Source organism: Muscardinus avellanarius (assembly GCF_963383645.1).
Source record: "Muscardinus avellanarius genome assembly, chromosome: 7".
In the NCBI taxonomy this organism is placed as follows: Eukaryota; Metazoa; Chordata; class Mammalia; order Rodentia; family Gliridae; genus Muscardinus; species Muscardinus avellanarius.
In genome coordinates, this window is record NC_137793.1 from 58558767 (window position 1) to 58576973 (window position 18207).

General features: G+C 44.0%; 2 protein-coding genes across 2 annotated transcripts in view; one reads left to right on the forward strand and one right to left on the reverse strand.

The window, feature by feature from the left end:
• Window positions 1-15563, reverse strand: part of DRC8 (dynein regulatory complex subunit 8) — a gene marked incomplete at both ends in the record, with an annotated part of 46518 nt that extends 30955 nt beyond the window's left edge. Inside the window, 2 exons of the mRNA XM_080698693.1 lie at window positions 7706-7790; window positions 15305-15563. Of these exons, the coding sequence (XP_080554819.1) occupies window positions 7706-7790; window positions 15305-15563 (344 nt within the window). The remainder of the gene's footprint in view (window positions 1-7705; window positions 7791-15304) is intronic.
• Window positions 15564-17549: 1986 nt separating this feature from the next.
• On the forward strand, window positions 17550-17885 carry LOC308265620 (cytochrome b-c1 complex subunit 7; the record flags this gene model as incomplete). Its single annotated transcript, XM_080699411.1, has 1 exon — window positions 17550-17885. The coding sequence occupies one exon, from the start codon at window positions 17550-17552 to the stop codon at window positions 17883-17885; it is 336 nt and encodes a 111-aa protein (XP_080555537.1).
• Window positions 17886-18207: the final 322 nt, after the last annotated feature.

The window sequence follows — 18207 nt, forward strand, 5'->3', positions numbered from 1 at the left end:
GGCCTCACTAAGTTGCTAAGGCTGCCTGTGAACCTGCAATCCTCCTGTCTCAGCCTTCCAAGTACTGTAATTATAGATTATTTTATTTTGTTTTATTTTGAAACAGGGTCTCACTAAGTTGCTGAGGGCTTGATTGCTTAAATCAATTTCATGGATTTTTTAATTACCAATAACTCAATCTTAATAAGATTGTCCAAGAAAACTAACATCAACTGAGTCACATAAAAGTTTCAGACATTTCTTTTGTAAAAAATAATGGAGATGCCGTATATTGATAAGTACAAATTAACTCCAAAACCTTTATATAGTTAAGATAAGGATTTTTTCTCCACCTGTACTATACATAGAGTAGTAAACATAGAATTAAAGTGATTCTGGAACAAATGAGGCACTGTAAGTGGCCCAATAGTGTCACCATCGTTTAATTATAAACAGCGTTCGGATCACTTAAAATGTTTAGCATCCAATGGTGCAGTACCCAGTTACCGGCACAAGGTGGAGCCAGTGCATTGAGTTGGCTGTGAGTCTCCTGCTTAAGGGCAATCTAAGGTCAAAACCTCCCAGTGAAGACCTGACTCACAGCATTCGATGCCATTCCAAGGGACAAAAGAATACGCAAAGCATTTTGCCCCTAAGGAAACAGCTGATGTTGGACGAAAAGTGAGGGTATATTTAAGCAATTCAAGAATGTCTAGGAACACAGCAGGATTTGAAAATGCTCTTATTCCTTTAACAAATATTTACTGCATTCTGTGTTAGATACTATTTACAGCAGAATAGAGGACAGAACAAAGAAAAAACCGGCTTAAGGCAGATCACTTAAATACATATCAAATTTCCCCTCTTTTGACAGGGTACTGGGAATCGAACCCTGGGGCATTCGACCTCCAAGCTACACCCCCAGCCCTATTTTTCTGTCTTTATTTTGAAACAGGGTCTCACTGAGTTGCAAAGGGCATTACTAATTAGTAGCCGAGGCCGTCCGCGAACCCCAACCCTCTTGTCTCAGCCTCCCAAGTGCTGGAATTACAAGCATTCGCCACCATGCCCGGCTCAAATATACATTTTATATTTTATGTATATTTATATGTAGACTCCATCCCCTATTTGTATATAAATTACATATAGATACATGTAATATAAGTGTAGGTATATAAACTGGGCATGGTGGTGCACGCCTATAATTCCATTAACTAGGAGATAGAGACAGAATGGTCACAGGTTCAAGGCCAGCCTCACCAATTTAGCAAGACCCTTAGCAACCTACTGAAACCTTGTTTCAAAATAAAAATAAGCCGGGCATGGTGGCACACGCTTGTAATCCCAGCATTGAGGAGGCTGAGACCGGAGGATTGCGGTTCTTGGACAGCCTCAGCTACTCAGTGAGGCCCTCCGCAACTCAGTGAGACCTGTTTCAAAATAAAGAATAAAAAATAGGGCAGGGGGTATAGCTTGGAGGTTGAATGCCCCTGGGTTTCATCCCCAGACCCGCAAAAATAAATAAATAAATAAATAAATAATAAAAATAAAATAAGATTAGGGGTATAGCTCAAAGGTAGAATGCCCCTGAGTTTACTCTGAGAAAAAAACAAAGTATGTACACATATATATTTGAAAGGTTTTAGTTCATTTATATATTTATTTATTCATATCACACACACACACACACACACACACACACACACACACGCTTCCCTAAGGCATTGGACATTAAATACAGGTGTATTCTGCATCTGAGCTACAATCCCCAGTACCACAATGAATAAATAAATAAATAAATAAACAAACATACCATTTTTAAAGCCAGTGTGGTGGCACATGCCTGTAATTCTAGTCCTTGGAAAGCTGAGACAGGAGGATCACAAGTTTGAGACCAACATCAGTGACATAGTAAGACCCTTTTCAACATAAAAGATAGAAAGGGCTAGGAGTCTAGCCTAGAGGTAAAATGCCCCTGAGTTCAAACCCCAGTTTAAAAAAATGTTTTTTAATTAAAAAAATAAAAAGCACTATCAGCTGGGCACACCTGACACACACCTATAATCCCAGTATTACAGATTCAACCTCATCACCTTAGCAAGACCTTACCCCCCACCACAAAAAAAGGAAAGATTAAAAAATAAAGGGCTGAAGCCAGGCGTGGTGGCGCACGCTTGTAATCCCTGCGCTTGGGAGGCTGAGACAGGAGGATCGCACAGGTTCGAAGCCAGCCTCAGCTACTTAGTGAGGCTCTCGGCAACTTAGTGAGACCCTGTTTCCAAATAAAATATAAAATAGGGCTGGGAGTATAGCCCGGAGGTAGAAAGCCCCTGGGTTCCACCCCCAGTACCACCAAAAAAAAAAAAAAAAAAAGAATAGAAAATAGGGCTGAGGGTATATATATAGCTCAGAGGTAGAATGCCCCTGGGTTCAATCCCAATACCACACACACACACACACACACACACACACACACGAATAGCTAAGAGTCTTATGAGAACAGACTGGGCTTCACCGTAACCTGGAGGGTGTTGGGGACCCACGCGGGCTACACACACTTCCAGAGCCACTTGCTCCCATGGCCAGTCCCGTGAAGCCAGTGGAGGAGCTGAGGGCCCAGAGGGTGGAGCCTGAGAGCCTGACGCCAGACCTCAGGGCGGCCCTCCAGGTGCCCAGCATCCCACTTCAGGCAGTGCAGAGCCACCTGCTGGCTGGCGCTTGGCAGTCAACGCCAGGCCTCCCTTCTACTTACTTTTTTAAAGTATTTATTTATTTATTTATTTGTTTATTTATTTATTTATTTTGTACTGAAGATTACACAGGCTCACTCTACCTCTGAGCTACAACCACAGTCCTTTTAATTATTTTATTTTTATTTATTTATTTATTTATTTATTTTATTTTTTGGTGGTGGTACTGGGAGTGGAACCCAGAGGCCTTCTACCTCCAGGCTATACTCCCAGACCTATTTTATATTTTATTTGGAAACAGGGTCTCACTAAGTTGCTGAGAGCCTCACTAAGTAGCTGAGACCGGCTTCGAACCTGTGCGACCCGTCTATCTCAGCCTCCCAAGCGCGGGGATTACAAGCGTGTGCCACCATGTCCGGCTAATTATTTTATTTTTATTTTGAAACAGGGTCTTGCTGAGTGCAAAGGCTGACTTCAAACCTGCGATCCTCCAGTCTCAGCCTCTCAAGTACTAGGATTATGGACATGTGTCACCATGCCCGCTGTCAGGAATCTTTTTTTTTTTTTTTTTTTTGCGGTACTGGGGATGGAATTCAGGGACATTCTACCTCCAAGCTACATCCTCAGCCCTATTTTTTGTTCTTTATTTTGAAACAGGGTCTCACTGAGTTGCAGAGGGCCTCACTAAGTAGCTGAGGCTGTCTGAGAACCAGGATCCTCCTGTCAAAGCCTTCTGAATGCTGAGACTACAAGCGTGCGCCACCACGCCCAGCCTGCCAAGAATCTTAACTGACAAGATGGACTGGGAGTTCAGCTGCGAAACAAGCCCCAGGGCTCTTGGTAACATAAACATTAAGGGGAGGCAACTTTCTCTTTTCTCAAGGGAACTGCCTTTCCCTTAAGAACATGGCACACTGGCCATGCAAGATACACACCTGAGGGCAGCACTGGCCACTGTCCTGTGCATGGAATTGAACCCAGGGGCATTTTACCTCTGACCTACATCCCAGCACTATTTTATTTTTTAAGGTTTTTTTTTTTTTTTTTTTGGTGGTATTAGGGGTGGAACCTAGAGGCTTTCTACCTCCAGGCTATACCCCTAGACCTTTTTTTATATTTTTATTTGGAAACAGGGTCTCACTAAGTTGCTGAGAGCCTCACTAAGTAGTTGAGGCTGGCTTCGAACCTGCGCGATCCTCCTGTCTCAGCCTCCCAAGCGCGGGGATTACAAGTCTGGCTAATTTTTCAGTTTAAAACAGGGTCAGCTGGGCATGGTGGCTCATGCTTATAATCCCAGCATACGGGAGGCTGAGACCTGGAGGATTGCGGTTCGCTGACAGCCTCAGCTACTTAGTGAGGCCCTCTGCAACTCAGTGAGACCCGGTTTCAAAATAAAGACTAAAAAATAGGGCAGGGGGTGTAGCTTGGAGGTCAAATGTCCCTGGGTTCCATCCCCAGACCTGCAAAAAAAAAAAAAAGTTTAAAACAGGGTCTCGCTAAGTTGCTGAAGGCCTCACTAAATTGCTGAGCCTGGCCTTGAACTTGTGACCCTCCAGGCTCAGCCTCCTAAGTACTGGGATTATAGGTATGTGCCACCACCCCTGTCCAGACTGCAGACTGAAGTCTCACTTCAGCTGGGCCTGGTGGCACATGCTTATAATCTCAGTATTTGGGAAGCTGAGACAGGAGGGTCACAGGTTTGTGGCCAGCCTCAGCAACTTATTGAGGCCTTCCATAACTTAGTGAGACCCTGTTTAAAAATAAAATATATGCCGGGCATGATGGCGCACGCTTGTAATCTCCACATTTGGGAGGCGGAGACAGGAGGATGGCGCAGGTTTGAAACCATCCTCGCTGGCTTAAAAGACTCTGTTTCCAAATAAAATATAAAAATAGGTCTGGGAGTGTAGCCTGGAGGTAGAAGGGTTTCCAGGAACCCCAGTACCATCAAATAAATAAATAAATAAATAAATAAATAAATAAATAAATAAATAAATAAAATAAAATCCGGGCATGGTGGCACACACTTATAATCTCAGAATTCAGGAGGCTGAGACAAGAGGATCCAGGTTCGCAGGCAGCCTCAGCTACTTGGTGAGGCCCTTTGCAACTCAATGAGACCCAGTTTCAAAATAAAGAATAAAATATAGGGCAGGGGGTTTAGCTTGGAGATAGAATGCCCCTGGGTTCCACTCCCAGTACCGCAAATAAATAAATAAATTAATTAATTAAATAAAACAGGGCCAACGGATGTAGCTTGGAAGTAGGACACCCCTAGGATCAATGTCCAGTATCACACACACACACACACACACACACACACACACAGTAATTTTAAAAACTCATTTCTATCAGATATTAAAGCATTTTATAAATTGATAGCAGTTAATATAATATTGAAACAGAATTATGACTGAAAAGTAAAGCAATAAGTTAGACTACACCTCAAATCAGATCCAATTATACAAAATGTAGCATGCTATAACGCAGGCCTAAGAACTCAAAAAGTAAATGAAATAAACTGTTCACTAAGTTGAAAATAAGAAGTCTGTGGACCTTCAGTTTTGATCATATGCCAAAATAAAACCCGGACAGATTAACTGGGCTAGCAAAGGGAGAAAAGGCGGAGGCTGGGGAAGGCAGGCGCCAGGCCCTAGTCACCACCCGCCCCGGCTGGTGGACAGACAGCCAGGGCACCGCGACCACCAGAAGAAACCAAGTGCCCAGCACCGGCAGCTCTCTGCCCTCCTCGCCACTGGTGGAGGAGGTGGGGGATGGGGACACTCTCAGAATCCCAAGGAGCCTTACCCTGGACGCAGGAGTGACGCTTGGAAAGCTGCTGGCTCCTGCGGTTGCTCCCCTAACTGCCAGGCTTTGCTGTTTCAAATGCAAAGCCAGCGCGGTCCTCGTAACCAGCGCTGCTTAACGAAGTGGACCACTTAAATTCTAAGAACACACTTTTCCTCTGACCTCAGTAAGGTTATTTCAGTTTGGAATGGGAAAAGGATGCAGCCTATAAGCATGTTTACTTTTCCTGACTAGACCATTTTTACCAAAAAAGGGCAGATGGCACACTGCATAGTCCCGGCTTCTCCAGAACACCCGTCCGCAGTCCCACGGGGAGGAAGGGGGACAGTTTACATTCTTCTCCTCCCCGAGATCGGAGGCACCAGCCCGCACCACACAAACAAAGAAAAACCCGCAAATGAGGTCATGGAGCCGGACATGTAATCCCGGTCCTTGGGAGGCCGGCACAGGAGGATGCAGGTTCTCAGCCAGCTTCAACTACTTAGCAAGACACTGTTTCCAAATAAAAAATCAAAGGGGCAGGGGCACATCTGGGAGTCAGAATGGCCCTGGGTTCCACTTCTGGCGCCGTGGGGTCGGGGAGCAAGCTCACACAGATGAAGCCTTGTGCTTCCAACTCTAGGAAGATTGTCTGACAGCAAGCTGGAAGTGAGCGCTGTCTTTTCTCTTCCTTCCCCTTCCTTCTTCTCAGCCGCTTCCCTGAATCCTCCCGCATTTCCTCGCCCTTCCCACCTGCCATTCATGGAGCTGGGCCTCAAATGCAGGCAGGACAGCCTGCTCTGCGCCTCGTCCCAACCCTGTTGTGAGACAGGAGGACTGCAGGCTTGAGGCCAGCCATAAGCAACTTAGATCCTCAGAGAGTTAGCAAGACCCTATTTCAGAACAAAATAAAAACAGAAAGACGGGGGCTGACGGTGTAGCTCCGAGGTAGAATGACCCTGGTTTCCCTCCCCAACATCATGCAAAAGAACCTAGGAGTTACCACCACCGTCCCACGCCCACTCATTTTCCTGCAAGCAAATTCAGAGGAAGGGTCCGGGCCCCACAGGGCCATTCCCAGGAGCAGAGCACGGCGTGAGCAGAGCCCTGGGGCCACGAGGTGGGGGTGCAGCACTGCTAGTACCCTGCGCCCCTCCCCATAAGGCCCAGGCAGCTCCGCGCTCACAGGACAGGCAGGTGCAGAGAGAGGAACTCCTCTGGTTCCCCAGCTCCCCCAGCAGCGTGGACAAGAGTGCCTGAGCTGCTCCGAGCCAGGCAAGCTGACCCTGGGTGCCATCCCCAGAGCCAGGGGTGGTGATGATGGAGTGCTCCCGCCGAGAGATGAGACAGCCCGCACTTAGCAGAGCTCTGCCTTCAGATGGGAGGCGCGGAGCGACACATTCATGACAGCTTGTCAGGAGGGACGTCCCATAGTGCCCCTTCGGTTTATCTCTAGGTTACACAGTCTCCTGGGAGCAGAGGCCACATCCCTGCTTTCTGACCCGGAGCAGTCTTCCCATCTTGGTGGCGGGGATGGAACCCAGGGGCTTTCTATTTCTGAGCGACACCCCCAGCCCTATTTTATTTTTCCCTTAGAAACAGGGGCTCACTAAGTTGCTGAGGGTCTTGTCAGTTGCTGAGGCTGGCCTTGAACTGTGGTCCTCCTATCTCAGCCTCCCAAGTACTGGGATTACAGGAGGGCACCACCTTGCGCCCACCTAAATTTTTTGAGTGTATGGTACTGGGGGTGGAACCCAGGAGCTTTTCTGCTTCCGGGCTATACTCCCACACATATTTTTATACTTTATTTGGAAACAGGATCTCACTAAGTTGCTGAGAGCCTAAGTAGCTGAGGATGGCTTTGAACCTGGGCGATCCTCCTGTCACAGACTCCCAAATCCTGGGATACAAGCAGGCGCTACCAACCTGGCTAAATAAATACTTTTTTTTTTTTTTTTTGGTGGTACTGGCGGGTGGAACCCAGAGGCTTTCTACCTCTGGGCTATACTCCCAAACCTTTTTATGTTTTATTTGGAAACAGGGTCTCACTAAGTTGCTGAGAGCCTCACTAAGTAGCTGAGGCTGGCTTTGAACCTGTGTGATCCTCCTGTCTCAGCCTCCCCACGCCCGGCTTTAAATACTTTAAATAGCATAATAAATCCAAGGTACAGTGTAACAAGAAAAGATCCCTCTTCTGTTTTATAAATTACATCAGTAATTTAGAATTGTAACAAAAAAATTTTCCAAACCTCACATCCACTGTATTATTTGATTCATGGTCAAACACTTCAAATGCCTCTTTGATTTTTTTGTGATATTCTGCTACAACTATCTCTGCAAAAGACAAAATAAATAAAATTAATTTTGAATTTGAAACAAAAATCTCAATGGGCAGTCTAGAAATCTGATTGAAGAAGACCATGAAGAATTCCTTCCTGATCTCCTGTATCATTCAACACGTTTAGCTCCCTCTGAGATGTCAAAGAACAGAACAATACTACTTTAAAAGGCTGTCTTCAAACCGTGATCCTCCCATCTCAGCCTCCCAAATGCTGGAATTGAGAGCATGCGCTACCACGCCCAGCTACCACACCTGGTTTTTATTCTTTACTTTGAAACAGGGTCTCACTGAGTTGCAAAGGGTCTAAGTAGTAGCTAAGGTTTTCTGTGAACCACAATCCTCCTGTCTCAGCCTCCCAAATGCTAGGATTACAAGCATGCACCACCACACCCCACTCATTTATTTCTTTCTTTATTTAGTAGTAGGGAGTAAACCCAGGAATATTCTACCTCTGAGCCATACCCCTAGCCCTATTTTATTTCTCATTCTGAAATAAGGTCTCACTAAATTGCAGAGGGTCTCACTAAATTGATGAGGCTGTTCTTAAACCTGAGATCCTCCTGTCGCAGTCTGCCAAATACTGGGATTTTGGGTATTCACCATCACATGCGGCTGACACTTTAGTTTAAAAACAAATCCTTCAATAGTCCTAGAGGCTATTCAAAATAACATTTAAGCCAGGCTTGGTGGCGCATGCTTGTAATCCCAGCATTTGGGAGGCTGAGACCAGAGGATTGCGGTTTGTGGGTAGCCTCAGCTACTTGGTGAGGCCCTCTGCAACTAGGTGAGACCTGGTTTCAAAATAAAGAATAAAAAATAGGGGCAGGGGGTGTAGCTCAGAGGTTGAATGCCCCTGGGTTCCATCCCCAGACCCACACACAAAAAAATTTAAACTGGGCATACTGGCACAGACCTGTAACCTCAGTATTTGGGAGGCTGAGACAGGAGGATCATAGGTTCAAGGCCAGCCTCAGAAACTAGAGTGGTACATGCCTGTAGTAATTGGGAGACTGAGACAGGAGGATCACAGGTTGCAAGCCAGCCTTAGTAAATTAGGGAGATCCTATTTCAAAATAAAAAATAAGCCAAGCATGTGGCCCATGCTTGTAATCCCAGTACTTGGAAGACTGACACAGGAGGATCCAGGTTCTCAGCCAGCCTCAGCTACTTAGTGAGACCCTATTTCAAAATAAAAAAATAAAAATATAGGACCGGGGGTGTAGCTAGGAGATACAATGCCCCTGGTTTAAATCGCTGGTGCTACAAAAATTAAAAATAATAAAAAATAATAATTAAACATTTGCCAGGCCAGGCGTGGTGGCACACACTTGTAATCCCTGTGCTTGGGAGGTGGAGACAGGAGGATCACACAGGTTCGAAGCCAGTCTCGCTGGCTTAAGAGACCCTGTTTCTAAATAAATATATAAAATAGGTTTGGGAGTGTAGCCCAGAGGTAGAAGGGTTCCATCCCCAGTACCACCAAAAAAAAAAAAAAAAAAAAAAAAAAAATTCCAGGTGTAGTGGCACATGCTTGACTGGGGAAATTGGAGGATCACAGTTCGCAGCCTCAGCTACTTAATGAGGCCCTTTGCAACTCAGTGAGACTCTGTTGCAAAATAAAGAAAAATAAATAGGACGGGGGGTATAGCTCGGAGGTAGAATGATGCCCCAGTCCCACAAAAATATTAAAAATTCAAGATGGGGATGAGTTCAGGGGTAGAATGCCCTTGGGTTCAATCACAGTAACACACACACACACACACACACACACACACACACACACACACACTCCACAGAAGAGAGAACATATTTGTGATGCATATATCTGATAATAAATTAATACTCAGACTATATTATTTTTAAATTTTACTACTCAACAAGAAAACAACTGAATTTTAAAATGAGCAAAGGACTTAAATAGACATTTCTCCAAAGAAATCATACAGAGGACTAATGGGTACATGAAAATATACTCAACTTGAGAAGAAACTCAACTCACTTGTCCTTAGAAAAATGCAAATCAAAGCCACAATAAAATAGCACTTCACACCCATCAGGATGCCTATTATTTTAAAAGTGGAAAATAACAAGTTGCTATGGCTTAAGTGTTTGCTCCCTCCACAGCTCCTGGTGGAATTTAATTGCCACTGTGATAGTATTTATTAAGAGGTGGGGTGTTTGAGAGGCAATTAATCCACGTGGGCTCTGCTCTCATGAATACATCCGTGTTGTTATTCAGAGAGGAGGTCCATTACCACAGTGGGTCTGGATGCCATCTCATTGTCTCTTCCTTCCTCCCTCCTTTCCACCACCAGACGACACAGCAGGAGGCCCTCACCAGATGCCAGTGCCTTGATCTTCTTGTGATTTCTCAGCATCCAGAATATTGAGGAAGTTCCTGTTATTTATGAATTACCCAGTCTCAGGTATTTTGTTAGAGGAACACGAATGAACAAAGATACAAGCATTGGTGTTAACTAAGAAAAACTGGAGCCAGGCACGATGGTGTCTCAGCCTCCAAATGTGATGGTTTAAATTTGGGGAGAAAGGCCGGACTGAGGGTATAGTTCAGAGGTAGAATGACTCTGTGTTCAATCCCCAGTACCACCAAAAAAAAAAAAAAAAGGAAGGTAGATTATAATTATTAGACTCACAGAGAAGTTAAATATGTAAACATTTCTATTATTCTAATGAATAGAGTGCATTTTTTATACAAACAAAAAAATAAAAATTAAATTATCCAAACTATGCCAACTGCTGAATGCAAATTTTCTTCCAGAAGAATCTCAGCAATACATTAGCATGTTCCGAAGACAATCCACTTTCCTGCGGCAACGCGTGTCCCGGCAAGCGGGGAGCCGGGGGGGCTGCAGACAGCGCTCTCTGGCAGCATCTTCACAGCTCAAGAGGAGACTCTTGTTTGTTCCCTTGTCCAATGATCCCAACAAGAAAATGTTTGCTTAACATTTTGTAGTGAGATAGTGCTTTTATTTTGTGGTGCTGGGGACTGAATCTAAGGTCATCCTACCTCCAAAGCTATACTCTGAGCCCTATTTTATTTTTTATTTGGAAACAGGATCTCATTAAGTTGCTAAGCGTGGCTTCAAACCTACCATCCTCCTGCCTCAGCCTCCCAGGTACTGGGATTTCAGGCATATACCACCACACCTGGCATATTTGTTTAAAAATATTAATAATAGCTGGGTGTGGTGGTTAACGCTTTTAAGATCGGGGTTTGAGGACAGCCTCAGCTACTACTTAGTGAGGCCCTTTGCAACTCAGTGAGACTCTGTTTCAAAATAAAGAATAAAAAATAGGGTTGGGTGTGTAGCTCGGAGGTAGAATGCCCCTGGGTTCCATCCCCAGTACCAAAAAAAAAAAAAAGATAATAATAATAATAATAATAACCCCAAATTTTCAACTCTATGGAAAGTTCTTTTTATTTTCTTTCTTTTTGTGTGTGTGTGGTACTGGGAATGGAATCCAGGGGCATTCTACCTCTGAGCTACACAACCCCCAGCCCTATTTTTTAGCTGGGGTTATTTAAGTACTGATCAGAAAACCTGTGTAAGTGACAGTAATTTAGTGGTGGAAATATTTTTGGCCTCCTAAGCTTGGGACTACAGGCATGAGCCACTGTGTCCACCCGGGTTTGCATCCGAACACTGGGGCACACAGCACAAGGACACATTCTGCACAAGGAGTGGCACAAGGGACACACGGTTTGCAATAATGTTGCTACCTCTTCTCTAAAATTTTAGGAAGGAGCTGGGCCTGGTGGCACACACCTGTAATTCTAGTATTTGGGAGACTGACACAGGAGGATTGCAGATTTGAGAACAGTCTCGGCAATTCAGCAAGATTCTACCTCAAAACAAAAAAAACATATAGGGCTGGGAGCATAGCTCAGAGGCAGAATGCCCCTGGGTTCAATCCAGCACTCCTTCTCCTCCCACCCCCCAAAAAAGCCAGTGTGGTGGTGCATGCTTCTAATCCCAAAGCTTGGCAGGCAAAGATAGGAGGACTGCAGATTCAAGCTAGCCTTGGCAATTTAGTGAGGCCTGTTTCAAAGTAAATAATTAAAAAAAGGCCAGGTGTGGCGGTGCGCACTTGTAATCTCAGCATTCGGGAGGCTGAGACAGGAGGATCGCGGTTGGCAGACAGCCTCAGCTACTTAGTGAGGCCCTTTGCAACTCAGTGAGACCCGGGTTCAAAATAAAAGACTAAAAAAATAGGGCAAGAGGTGTAGCTCGGAGATCGAATGCCCCTGGGTTCCATCCCCAGACCCGCAAAAATAAATAAATAAACAAATAAATAAATATTTTTAAAAAGGACTAGGAGTGTATCTCAGAAGTAGAACCAACCAGGGCTCAACCCCACTACAATAAAAAAGAGGATTTTGAAGTGAAAAGCACTGCGCCCCATTTCCAGCCTGATGAAGGACTCTCACAGCAGGCAGGGCCAGGGTTTGCTTTATTGTTCTCTACTATATAAACTAATCGTTCCTTTTTGTGTTTTAAGAATCACTGTAAGCCAGGCACAGTGGCACATGCTTGTAATCCCACTGCTTGGGAGGCTGAAACAAGAGGATCACAGATTCGAGACCAGCCTCAGCTACTTCATGAGGCTCTCGGCAACTTAGTGAGAATGTTTCAAAATAAATAATAAAAAAAAATAGGGCTGGGGATGTAGAATGCCCCTGTGGGTTCAATCCCTGGTAACACACACACAGACACACACACACACACACACACACACACACACACACACACATATCACTGTATTAGTCTGTGATCCCAGTAGGAGGTAGGCAGGCTGCAGGGCAGCCTCCGCAACTCAGGCCCTATTTCAAAATAAAAAATAAAATAGGGAAGGGGAGTAGCTCTGAGGGAGAATGCCCCTGGATTCAATCCCAAGTACACACACAAAAAAGGAATATTGCATTGATTGAACTCTCTCCTAAGTGAAAATGTGTTTACAAAGGCCTTCTAAACATTTTTTTTTAAGCCTGGTCAACTCAGCAATACCCTGTCTGGAAATAAAATTGAAGCCAGGCATAGTGGTGCATGCGTGTAGTCCCGTACTTTAGAGGCTGAGACAGGAGAATCACAGGTTCAAGGCTAGCCTCAGCAACTTAGCGAGACCCTTAACAGCCTAAGGAGATTTTGTTTCTGAAGTAAAAATAGGGCTGTGGTGTAGCTCAGAGGTAGAGTGCCCCTGGGTTGCCCGGCTTGCACAAAGCCCTGGGTTTCACCTCCAGCACTGTTAAATAAATAAGTACATAAAATGAAAATGAAAAAGACCTGTACTCAGACCTCCTTCACCAGTCAAAAATTCTTATTTGAACTTAACTTTGGCTGGGTGTGATGTCTCATGTTTGTAATCCCAGCATTTGGGAGGCTGAGACAGGAGGACCATGATTCCCGAACAGCCTCAACTACTTAGTGAGGCCCTTTGCAACTCAGGGAGACTCTGTTTAAAAATAAAGACTAAAAAATAGGGTTGGAGCTGTAGCTTGGAGGTAGAATGTCCCTGGTTTTCATCCTCAAAAAAAAAAAAAGAAATATGTTTAAACTATAATCTTACCATATATGAAAAATGTTCTATTTGGGGGGAAAAAAAAGAAACTGGTTGGTTGAAAAGGAAAGCAAATCTACTTAATTCATTATTATATCAAATCAGAATGTAGTAAATTTTCTGACCAGGTATGGTGGCACATGCTTGTAATCCCAGTACTTGGAAGGCTGAGACAGGACGATCACAGTTTCATGGCCAGCCTCAGCTATTTAGTGATGCCCTCTGCAACTTAGTGAGACTTTGTTTGAAAATAAAGAATAAAAAAAGCCGGGCATGGTGGCACACACTTGTAATCCCCGCGCTTGGGAGGCTGAGACAGGAGGATGGCACAGGTTCGAAGCCAGCCTCAAGTACTTAGTGAGGCTCTTAGCAACTTAGTGAGACCCTGTTTCCAAATAAAACATTAAAAAGGTCTGAGTGTATAGCCCGGAGGTAGAAAGCCTCTGGGTTCCACCCCCAGTACCGCAAAAAAAAAAAAAAAAAACCACGAAAAATATTTAAGCCAGGCATGGTGGCACACACTTGTAATCCCAGCATTTGGGAGGCTGAGACCGGAGGATCACGGTTCACGGACAGCCTCAGCTACTTAGTGAGGCCCCCTGCAACTCAGTGAGACCCTGTTTCAAAATAAAGAATAAAAAATTGGGCGGGGGGTGTAGCTCGGAGGTCAAATGCCTTTGGGTTCCATCCCCAGACCCACAAAAAAAAGAATAAAAAAAAAATAGGGCTGGGGGTGTAGCTTGGAGGTAGAATACCCCCGGGTTCAATCCCCAGTAAAACACACACACACAAACACACACACACAGAGTTTTCTGTAAGGTATCTGCATTTTTCCTGAGCTTAAGTGAAAATATTAGCAATTATTTATTTAATTTCTGACAAATTACATGTTCAGCAGATGTTCTAGAAAATATAACTTTATATAGAGTTCCCATTTCCCATAAAATGGAATGAACCATGTGCTATGTGGAAATAAACACCTTTGCAAGATGGTCAGAGAGAAACAATATCGGAACTAGTTAACATCTTATAACAACCACAGCAAGGTATGCTTCATTTCAGACTGCCGTGTGTGTGTGTGTGTGTGTGTGTGTGTGTGTGTGCGCGCGCACTTCATCCCCAGCTTGATTTTATTGTTTTATTTGGAAACAGGGTCTCAGTTGCTTACAGCCTCACTAAATTGCTGAGGCTTTTTTTTTTTTCGGGTCTGGAGATGGAACCCAGGGGCATTCTACCTCCAAGCTACACCCACCCCTTGCCCTATTTTTTACTCTTTATTTTCGAAACAGGCTCTCACTAAATTGTGGAGGGCCACACTAAGTAGCTGAGGCTGTCCGCGAACTGTGGTCCTCATGTCTCAGCCTCCCGAATGCTGGGATTACAAGCAGGAGCCACCACGCCCAGCTGCTGAGGCTGGTTTTGAACCTGAGATCCTCCTGTCTCAGACTCTCAAGTACTGGAATTACAGGCCTGCGCCACCACACAGGCTTGCCTTGTATATTTTTAGGTATACTGTGTACTAACTGAAAGTTTATCTGTGTAAGAAAGAAAAACAATATTTTCGACAGAAGTTACAAGATCATACAGAAACTGGCAGGCTTCCACTTTGTAGGCCCGGTTTTCCCGTTGTAACTTTTGTAGGTGTGTATGTTCCACTCCCAGATGTACTAGTTTCATGCTTCTCTTTTTGTAAAATCTGGTCCTTGGAAACGAGCCAGCCGGATTAGATTGTAAAAGCCAACGGGGAACCAATGGACATAGGAGCCTTGAGTTGGGGAATAAAAGTCTGAGTGGACTGCCCGGGCAGTGTGCTGGCTGTGCTGGTTTTACGGTGGCGTTTGCGCCCTCTGCACAGCGGTAAACTGCCTTACTGAGTCACTTTTGATTCCATGAGTTTTTATTTGTAGCTCTCCTAAGATCCGTTTCTAACCATTGGGTCTTGCCCAGATTCCTGCCATGTAGTGACAGCCACAGGCTCCCCACTCGGGGAGGCGCATCCTACTGCTCCTTGTGGGAGCCCAGCGCCCCCAGAGTGATGGGAGCAACTCGGCAGGTCCCTGCGGCAAGAGTCTCTCGGCAACACAGTGAAAGTAAGAGGCCCGAGCAAACACTGTGGTGACCAGGTAACTTTGTGCACAAACGGAGGTAAGAAATACAGAGGTAGCCAAGTATTTCCTTGGCGGTCGCATCATTCTGGAGGCTGTGTGAGAGTAAAGTGAGATGTGTCTGAGACATGAAGTATGTGTGGAGTTCTGGCCTACAGTTTCACCTGGCTTCCCGCAGTCCTCGTGGGCCTTGCCAGAGGCATATGCTGACCTACCAATTGCTAAGACGTGCCTAAAAATCTGCAAGGGAGCTAGGCGTGGTGGTGCACACTGGTAATTCCAGTATTTGGGAAGCTGAGACGGGAGGATCGCAGGTTCGCAGCCAGCCCCAGCTACTTAGTGAGGCCTCCATAACTTAGCAAGACCTTAACAAAAAAATAAATAAATAAAATAGGGCTGGAGGTGTAGCTCAGAGGTAGAATGCCTTTGGGTTTAATTTCCAGTTACACACAAATGCGTACATGCACATACACACACATAGATATATATGTATACACACCGGGTGTGGTGGCGCACGCTTGTAATCCCCGCACTTGAGAGGCAACAGGAGGATCACGCAGGTTCAAAGCCAGCCACGCGTGCTGGCTTAGGAGACCCTGTTTCCAAATTTAAAAAATGTAGCCGGGCGTGGTGGCGCACGCTTGTAATGCGCACGCTTGTAATCCCCGCGCTTGGGAGGCGGAGACAGGAGGATCGCGCAGGTTCGAAGCCAGCCGCGCTGGCGTAAGAGACCCTGTCTCAAAAATATAAAATAGGTCTGGGAGTGTAGCCCAGAGGTAGAAGGGCTTCCAGGAACCCCAGAACCATCAAAAAAAAAAAAAAATGTAAAAGTAGATCTGGGAGTGTAGCCCGGAGGTAGAAGGCTTCCAGGAACCCCAGTACCACCACCAAAAAAAAAAAAAAAAATATATATATATATATATATATATATATATATATATATATATATATATATATGTATACACAAAAATATATATATTTATATATACATGTATACACAAATATAAATATATATTTATATATACATGTATACACAAATATATATATATTTATATATACATGTATATATGAGCACTCATAAATTTTAAAAAATTAATGTAAATACTTTTTGCCCACATGACTTATAAATCTTCAACAAATTTTTGTCAGGCTAGCCAATTAAGACTGTATGGTTTATAAGGATGGTTGTATGGTTTATATGGTTGATTAAATGGGCAGAGGAAATCTCAAGACAGCAAAGTACTCAAAATGCACTATGGATATTGATGTCTGCACTCAGCAAATTGTATGCTGAATTTTGGAAACAAAAAATAAAGCAGAGAGACCTTATAGACTTGAAGTTTGGCCAGAACTGCAGCTGTACTCATTTGCAATCCCCCAACACAACAGAAGAATTCCAGCTTCCCTACATCCTCACCAACGTTTGTTATTTGACTTCTTGATGACTGCCACTCTGACTGGGATTAGATGGAATCCCAGTGTAGTTTAATTTGCATCTCCTTGGTTGATAAGGATGTTGAACATTTTTTCATGTATTTATTGGCCATTTGTATTTCTTTTTTTGTGAAATGTCTATTCAATTGACCATTTCTTTGTTGGGTTATTATTGGGCTACTATTTTTTTTCGTGTTAAGTCTTATAAGGACTTTGTATATTTTTAGATATTAGTCCCCTATCAGAGGAATAGCAGGCAAAGATCTCCTCCTGTTCTGTAGGCTTTCTCTTTAGATTCTTGGTAATTTCCTTTGATTAGAAAAAACTTCTTAGTTTAATGCTACTTCACTTATTAATTCTCATTTTAATTTCTTGAACTTTGGGGGTCTTACGGAGGGAGTTTCTACATATACCAAATGTTGGAGTATTGAACCTATGCCCTCCTCTTCTAATTTCAAAGTCTCTGATCTAATTTCTAGGTCTTTGATCCATTTTGAGTTGATTCTTGTGTGAGCTGAGAGGTCGTCCACAAGAGGATAACCACTTTTCCCAAAGCCACTTGCCGTCTTCTTTGCAACATATGTGTTTGGCGCCTTTGTTGAAAATCAATTGACCGCGCTTCGCTCCCGGGTCAAAATGGCGGGTAGGCCTGCAGTTGCAGCATCAGGCCGGTGGCTGGATGGTATTCGAAAATGGTATTATAATGCTGCAGGATTCAATAAACTGGGGTTAATGCGAGATGATACAATATATGAGGATGAAGATGTGAAAGAAGCCTTAAGAAGGCTTCCTGAGAACCTTTATAATGACAGGATGTTTCGCATTAAGAGAGCACTGGACCTGACCATGAGGCAACAGATCTTGCCTAAAGAACAGTGGACAAAATACGAGGAGGATAAATTTTATCTTGAGCCATATCTCAAAGAAGTTATCCGGGAAAGAAAAGAGAGAGAAGAATGGGCAAAGAAGTAATCCTTTAGTTGGCATCTGTGAACGCAGCTGTCTTTAAAGTGTGTTTATGAAGCTGGCGAAGCCTGAAACATAATAACTTAAGAATTATTTGGCCTTCAGATGTATCACTTTAAATAAATATCTGTTGTAATCATAAAAAAAAAAGAAAATCAATTGACTATAAGGGTGTAAATTTGTTTCTCCATCTCCTGTTCCACTGGTCACGTGTCTGTTTTGTGCCAATATCATGGTATTTTGTTACTGTAGCACTGTAGCTCTGTAGTATAATCTGAAGTCAGTAATGTTTTCCAGGTTTTTTTTTTTTTTTTTGGTTGTTGTTTTT